Source organism: Gopherus flavomarginatus, chromosome 10, assembly GCF_025201925.1.
Source record: "Gopherus flavomarginatus isolate rGopFla2 chromosome 10, rGopFla2.mat.asm, whole genome shotgun sequence".
Taxonomy (NCBI): domain Eukaryota; kingdom Metazoa; phylum Chordata; order Testudines; family Testudinidae; genus Gopherus; species Gopherus flavomarginatus.
The window spans coordinates 83,005,010-83,013,195 of record NC_066626.1 but is presented as its reverse complement, the minus strand read 5'-3'; the positions used below and the strand labels follow the sequence as shown (position 1 = coordinate 83,013,195).

The 8,186-nt window shown below is 45.8% G+C and overlaps 1 protein-coding gene across 4 annotated transcripts in view; it reads right to left on the bottom strand.

Moving 5' to 3' along the window:
* Positions 1-1,981: 1,981 nt before the first annotated feature.
* Positions 1,982-8,186, bottom strand: part of LOC127059028 (unconventional myosin-X-like) — a 202,116-nt gene continuing 195,911 nt past the window's right edge. For all 4 annotated transcript variants that reach the window (XM_050969637.1, XM_050969640.1, XM_050969639.1 and 1 more), the window contains one exon: positions 1,982-3,766. In XM_050969637.1, coding sequence (XP_050825594.1) covers positions 3,653-3,766 — 114 coding nt within the window. In that variant the 3' untranslated portion in view covers positions 1,982-3,652. The remainder of the gene's footprint in view (positions 3,767-8,186) is intronic.

The window sequence follows — 8,186 nt, the reverse complement described above, 5'->3', positions numbered from 1 at the left end:
CACCCCAACCCTAACCCTCACCCCAACCCTAACCTAACCCTATCCCCAACCCCAACCTTCACCCTAATCCTAAACGCTAAACCCTAACCCTAACCCCTAACCCTAAACCCTAACCCCAACCCCTAACCCCCAACCCTAAAACCCTACCCCTAACACCTAACCCTAAACCCAACCCCTAACCCCCACCCCCACCCTAAACCCTAGCCCCTAACCCTACCCCTGACCCTAACCCCTAACCCTTAACCCCACCCCTAACCCTCTAACCCTGACCCCCTAACCCTAACCCTAATACTAACACCCTAACCCTAACCCCAACCCTTAACCCTGACCTTACCCCTAACCCCAACCCTAACCCCTAACCCTCACCCTACCCCTAACCCCAACCCTAACCCTAAAACCCTAACCCTCACCCTAACCCAACCCGACACTAACCCTTAAACCCTTAAACCCTAACCCCAACCCAACCCCTTAACCCTAACCCTTGACCCCTGACCCCGAACCCAAACCTAACCCTACCTAACCCTAACCCCCTGACCCTAACCTGACCCCTAACCGACCCAACCCCAACCCTAACCCCGAACCTAACCCCCTAACCCCTGACCCCAACCCCTAAACCTGACCCCTTAACCCTAATCCCTAAACCCTAAACCTGACCCTGACCCTAATCCTAAAACCCTGACCCTGACCCTAAACCCTGACCCTAACCCTAAAACCCTGACCCTAATCCTAAACCCTAACCTAAACCCTAAACGCTCACTCTACCCCTGACCCTAGCCCTAACCCGACCCTAACCCCTCACTCTGACCCTGACCCCTAACCCCTCACCCTAAACCCTGACCCTAACCCTAAACCTAAATCCGACCCTGACCCTAAACCCTAACCCCAACCCCTAACCCTAACCCCCTGACCCTAACCCCTAACCCTCACCCCCTAACCCTAACCCCTAAACCCTGACCCTCACCCTAACCCCTAGACCCTGACCCTTAACCCTAAACCAACCCACACCCTAAACTGACCCTGACCCTAACCTAACCCTAACCCTATCCCTAAACCTACCCCGAACCGAAGCAAACCTGAACCTACCCGAACCCTCACTCTGATCCTATCCTAACCAGAATGCTGACCCACCATAACCCCTCACCCTCTCCCCTAACCCTGAACCCAACCAACCCCTAAAAACTAACCCCTAACCAGCCCACACACCCTTATCCTACCCTAGCCCTAAACCCAAAACCTACCCCCTAAACCCTAACCCCATCCTACCCTTAACCCTTACCAAGCCCCTAACCCTAAACCAATTCTAGCCCCAACTCTTACAATCACAACCCTAACCCCTCACCCCTGACCCTAACCCAACCCTAAACCTCACTCTGATCCCTCATCCTAATCCCTCATCCGACAACCCTCTCCCTAAATCCGAACCCTAAACCAAACCCTAACCCCTGACCCTTAAGCCTAACCATCTGAAATCCCAGCACTCACCAAAAGAATACCCAAAACGTAAGTTGGTAATGCTGCATACTAAACGCTGGGGGACCCGGCTGAATGGACAGAGCCCGTATATACCATGAGTCTGAGGGCTGCTGGGAAGTACATCCACCTCTCTGAATTTCTCCCCCCTTTCTTCCTTTAGTCATTTGCTTAGGAATGGTGATACAGAACCCCAGTTTCAAGAAATGTCTCAGGGTGGGCCTGGACTCTCCCCCCACTAACAAAAGACAATCTCCATCCAAGAGAGCACCATGTGCAGCACGAACACCAAGAGGGCTTGAAACATTTTCTACCCCATCCTGGGCCTCTCAACTTGTCACTAAAGCAAAATCTGCTACTCACATTGTTGCTAAGCAGTTGGTTTCCCCCTCATGCTCCGCTATGTCTGCATATCAGCACTGGGTGACAGATCTCTGCACAAACAGGTACACATGCACACACAACAGTTTGTGCACATCTGTGAAGGAAAACAGGCCATGCAAGCCAATAATTTATTAAACCTTCATTTTGTAAAGCCAGTTACAAATTAAAAAAAGAGAGCAGAAGGAAATCTGTAATACAAATGAGCACATCAGAACAAGAAGTGAGAGTTGTTAACATTCCCAACTGGGTTCAAGCTGCCTGCAGCTACCCAAGAGCTAGACTAAGGCAGTAGGGCAGGGGAAATTAGAGCTATGGTTAAATATATTAAAAGGCTCCATTCAGTGTATTTGACCAAATATGCAATGTGGCCAGTGTTATTTTGCCTAGCTCCTCGCCTTTCCTGACCATTTGAAGGTGCCACCTGGTCATCCGTTTCATTATGGAAGTGATAAAACAAGGGCTCTTGTAAGACTCACCAATAAGATTTTTTAAGGCAAAATTAGAGTTTAAAAAAATGCAATGTGAACGCTGTACGTGCTTAGCCTAGTGACAGGTCTGGTGTGTGTCTGTTGCAGAATGGTTGGGGAATAGGGGGAAGGGAAATATGCCAACTATACTAGTCGTGTTTTCTGTGACAGCAAATTGTTCTCTTTGGGTTTTGTTAAAGCCTCATGGAGTGGAAGAAAGGACCTTTACTGGTAAAGGAGCCAGTTAGAACTGAGTGGCATGTGAAGTTCCTGTTGGAATGTTGCAGGAGAAAGTGGCGGACTTTCCTGTTGGACTAGAATGGAAGAAAGGGTAGTTCATCTGCACACCGTGTGCTTAGAAAGAGCCACCACTTTTTCTAAGGTGACTGTCCCTCCATCCAGGACATCCTAAAAACCTAAATTTAAATAAATTGTATGGCAGGACCCAAGTCACTACATTTAAAGTGATGAGTTTGAACTAAAATTGGGGGTGGCGGCTGAAACAGCTGTTTCCTTGTAAATGCAACTAAATGGCATTCGTGCCCCAGGAATAGACAACCCTTCACTTTTCAAACAAGGCTGTTTAGAATGTAGTTTGAGCTGAACCTGAGTAGGATCCATTTCAGACAGCCCACCCCTGTCCTTGAGAGAGAATCCTGCAAACACATTCCTGTTCTCTGTCTGTGGCAACCAACTTTTTAGGCTCCTGAGGACCAAAATACTTTAGTCTAACCTAAGTTATTTAATGCAGCACAAGGTTAACTAGGTAAAATGTAATGGCCTGTGATATCCAGGCAGTCAGAATTAAACACTATGAAGTCTGGGAAAAAGGAATGCAACTTTAAGTTTGGCTGAAAAATAACTTAAAACAAATATTTTGTTAGCTCAATTCCCAGATGTCAGTTGCTCTTCAACAAACTGAAGCTATTCAATTCTGCTTCCTCTAGCACAGAACTGTTCCTTGTGTATTTTTCTGATAGTGTGACAGACAAGTGTGAAAAAGGCAGAAGACGACAGATAAGAGGAAGCTTGTGGCTTTGTTTCTTTAAGATAGTGTCCCTCAAACAACCAAGATGAATACAAGTCTCGGCTGTTTATGTTTACTATAACAGTTTTTGATGTTAACTAACATCTTTAGGATGAGGTGCAAATCCCTTGGTACTGTAAGTAGTGATGTGTGATTTCAGTTTGTTTCTATGTAGGAATCAGTTCAGTGAAGTTCTTAAAAAAAAACAAAAAACAGAAATCTTTGCTACACATCCTGCTGGCAAGTTGTAAACTCCCACCACATGCCAAGTGCCTCTGGCTAATAGAATAAGGGTTCCTTCTCATCACCTAGTCCAGATGCTAGTGTGACTGTCCGTACTGGCAGCTGATTTGACACTGCAGCGTTTCTTCACAATCATGTTGATGTAGGCTTTCATGATCTTTATTATCTCTCCCACCTGGACAAAAAATGAAAGGATGGGTAGGCAGATTGAAAACACAGTAGTTAGGTGTATGAGGCACTTTGCAGAAAGATACAGTCACTGCCCTGAAGTGCTGGCAATAGCTACTTAACATGGAATATCAAAAGTGACAAATTGTGAGGGCAAGGGATGAGGACTAAAGATGGGTTACAGCTCTATGATTATGCAATGACTTAATTTAGAAATGGGCACAGCTTGGTAGGTCTAATGATTTTTTATAAATTACATACAAAAATAATGTTTAAAACATTAAAGTTTCCAAAGTCAGGAACTCAAAAGTATAGGAAATGAGGCCAAACAAAGGTTGCACAGGCAGGAACCTTAACCAAAAACAGGAAAAGTAACAATACTTTACCCTTCTCTAACAAACCACAGAATGATTACTTACATTACAGTAACTGTGGTTCTTTGAGATGAGCTGTCTACATGGATTCCACTTGTGTTCTTTCTGGATGGACATGCACCCCGTGAACTCAAAATCAGAGTCTTTTGGACAGCAACATCCATTGGTGTCATGCTTGGGCCCCAGAGGACCTCATGCCCGAGGGATAAGGGCAGAGTGGCCAAATGGTCCCTCAGTTCCTTTGCCAATAAAAAATCCATACAATATAGGATGCCATAGTAACAGAGAAGGAGGGCAAGTCATGGAATCCATGAGGACAGAACAACTCGAAGAACCACATTTATTGTAAGTAACCACTCCATAGTCTTCGAGTAACTGTTCAGATGGATTCCACTTCGGAGGACTAGCCAGCAGTTACCTCAGAGTCAGGAAGTTGATTCTAGGAGTCCCATTTAAACAAAGATTGCGAGACAGTTCTACTAAGTGAGCATATGATTGCTAGGTTTGAACTAGGGAATAGTGCTGGGTAATCCCCATGTAGCTGCCCTGCACATTTCTGAAATAGGGATACTTAGAGAAGGTGCCTGTGCCCCAGTGGAAGGGGTTCTAATATGCATGGATGGCTCTAGTTTAGCTACCTTTCACATGATCTAATATAGTTAGATACCCATTCAGAAAATCTCTGGGTGAAAAGAACCCTTGACATAGCAAAGGGTCTGCAGTTTGGCTTCCCCCTGGTTTGAGTGAAGAAAACGGGAAGGCAAATATACTGATTTAAATATTGGAAACAACCTTAGGCAGGAACTTGAGGTGATGCTTAAACATCATCTTTATGGCGCATCATATAAGATGGCGCAGCCACAGGGCCTGAATTTTCCTCTTCTATGTTCCTGTAAAAGTCACTCTAGCAGAGGTTTTTCTGCTATGTATCAAGATGTTCTGGACTTCATCTGAACAGCTTCTTTTGATGATTGTTAACCAGCCAGCATCCAAGCTATCAGATGTAACAATGCAGGATCTGGGTGTAAGATCTGACCTCTGTTTTGCAAAACTACCTTGGGCAGAACAGATACTGACATTGTAGACTATGTTGACAGGTTCACCAAATCAGAGTATTAGAATCATCTGGGCCATGTGGGGGCACCCAGCTCATTAATGCTGAATCTTGTCTGTGTTTCCTCAGGACTCTTAATATTAATGGGATTGGTGAGTAGGTGTACATGAGCCCCAATATGTCCACAAAATAAGGAAGATGTCTGTCGGGGAGCCTAGAACCCACTCTGGAGCAGAATGCAGGACATTTCTTATTCTGGTCTGTGGCACTGTGACGAATTGGGGTTATGTTGTATGTGAGCCTTACTGTCTTGTATGAATACTGTGTGTACCTCAGTTTCCTATGTACTGCACCAATGCCTAGGTGGTGGGAATATGGATGCGAGACATTTGCTGAGGCCTTTGGGGGTAGGTGAGGCTGTCCAGCTGCTTGCAAGTAAGCAATGGATGGTGTCCTTCGTAACCTGAGAACCAGGAGAGGGATGCGACCAGGTGACGCTTTGCCTGGGAAGCAGGATAAAGACCGGGAGGAGGGGCAATGGGCATGTTGGAGGCCAGGCAGCTGGGTCCCAGACAGTCTGTGGTTGGAGACTTGAGGAGGGGGGGAGTTCAGGGTGTCTGGCCCAGGGTTACCTCAAGATGGACTTTGCTGAAAGTCACTGATTTCTATGCTAATAAGATTTGTTCTATAATGTGTATCTGTCGACTAATAAATCTTCTGTTTTACTCGCTGGCTGAGAGTCTAGGCTGACTGTGGAGTTCGGGTGCGGGGCCCTCTGGCTTCCCTGAGGTCCCATCCAGGTGGACCCGCTGTGTGAAGTGTATGGTGAGAATAAGGGTGCTGGATGTGCCGAGGTCAGACCCAGGAAAGCCTTAGCTGAGGAGGCTTTTTGTCCTGGAAAGTGTACCCTGAGAGGAGTCACGCTACCCCGTGGCTGGCTTCATACAGAGTAGTCCCAGAGCATTGGGCCTATGACTCTGTGAGAGGCACATAAGCCTATTTTTGGGCATCCCAGCTCTGAAAGATATTCTACAGAATTGATTCTTTGACTGTGTGTGGTTGTCTGTAAATTTTGTCTGAGAAGCTGATCTGATCTGCTAGGACAGTTTGAAAACCTGGAAGATGGAGCACTGCTGGTGTGATTTGATGACTAATGCACAAATCTCAGAGACGAATGGCTTCTTGGCATAGAGGCGATCACCCTGCTCCTCCCTGCCTACTGACATAATACACAGCCATTGTGATGTCTATCACCACTTGGATCCCTATAATACGGGTAGAAATGCTGTGTTTGCTAAACCTATGTCTCTGAGCTCCAGGACATTTATATGGAGAGGAGCTTCCTGGGAGAACCAGAGAGGCCTTGATTAGTCTAGATGAGTTCCTCATACAAGCATGGAAGCATCCATCAGCATTTAGGTAGAAGAAAACAGAACTGCATTGCACAATGGAAGAGGGTCCTTCCAGTAATCTACTATGGAGAGGACTATTTGCAGGACTCTCACCTTCATGTCCATGTGGTGCCATCCTCACATGGAGTGTAGGTGAAGTCTGGCATGCTGTGTGACCTAAGTGCTGAAGGCCATGTGACCAGACATCTGAGGCATTCTCTTACAGACATCTCTGGATGAGCTGGTACATGACTGATGAGATGTACCATGGTCTGAAATCTATAAACTCTTGGTGACTTTTAATCACACACGGCTCCTATGAACTGTATCCTTTGTGTCAGCGACACTGTGGATTTTTCTTTGCCAATTTTGCATTCTAGATTCTCTCTCAGTAGTTCAAACATTTTCTGAGGATTGTAATAGTGAGAGCCCTGTCTGGTGGAGCTTTGGAGGTCTGCTTACTTCCTCCTTGGGGATGGTGTATAAATGTTCAGAGTGCAGAGGACAGCTCCAGAGTCCTCTAATGAATGAAGTGCTTCATCAATCAACACATTAAACAGCTCACAATCTTAGAATGGGAGAGCCTCATTGGTAGCTTGGACCTCTCTGGGTATTCCAGAAGACTAGAGACATGAAGTCCTATGCATCGCGCAGAAGATGGGAACTTCCCAATCAACTTGCCTCCATAATAGAGATGCCTAGAGCAGACTGCAAAGATGTTCAAGCCTCTAACTACTCTTCAAATACTAGGGACACTTCTCTTTGAGCCTCTCTATGAATTGTGACACGCAGTCTTATTCTGACAGCCGTGATTGATAATCTGAAACATACATCTGGAGCTGAGAAGGAGAGTTGACCTTCCTGTTGAATAAATCAAGTTTCTTAGGGTCTTTCTCCCTTGGTGTCATCTGGGGCCCCTTGTTGCTTGGATTTTTTGGGTACTACTGTGTACTAACCACTAGTACTAACCCCTAGTGATTAAGGACTGGACGAGTGTTAAAATACTCAAATCCCCTAGCAGGAACTCAGTTATATTTGTTGGCTTTCTTGGAAGTGTTTGCCATTGATGATGAGGTCTGTCACTGGTCCTTAGCTAGTTCCACCAACTCTTCATTAGTAGACATGGTAAGCCTACCAGGCATAGAAGGGTGCAGAATGTCCAGTAATTTGTGTCCATTTATTGCACAACTTTCACCAGAGTCTCTGAAGTGTCTACCACATGCCCTAGGTCTCAAAATCGTCTGACTGGCTAAGAGTAGCAGGAACGACTGCCTCATCAAGTGAGGATGAAATTGCTGTTGGGAACAACTGATCTGTCTCCTGTTGCTATCCTTTTACAATGTGATGTTCTTCTTGATGCAAATGTAGGATTGTGCCAACTGACTCTCTTGAGTAGATCTACGGTGTTTTGAAAGGAGGAAGATATAACTCTGGGTGTAGCGGGCAACAGAATAAGGTTTCCTAGATGACTGCATATCCCAGGAAGCCCAAAATGGCCAGGACTGGCTGCTGTAATGGTATAGAGCTGGAGGACATGCGAATGGAATCAAAGAAGAACATTCCCCTCAAGGATGATCTGTGCTTTTAAAAGGAGGGCCTGGAATTCCT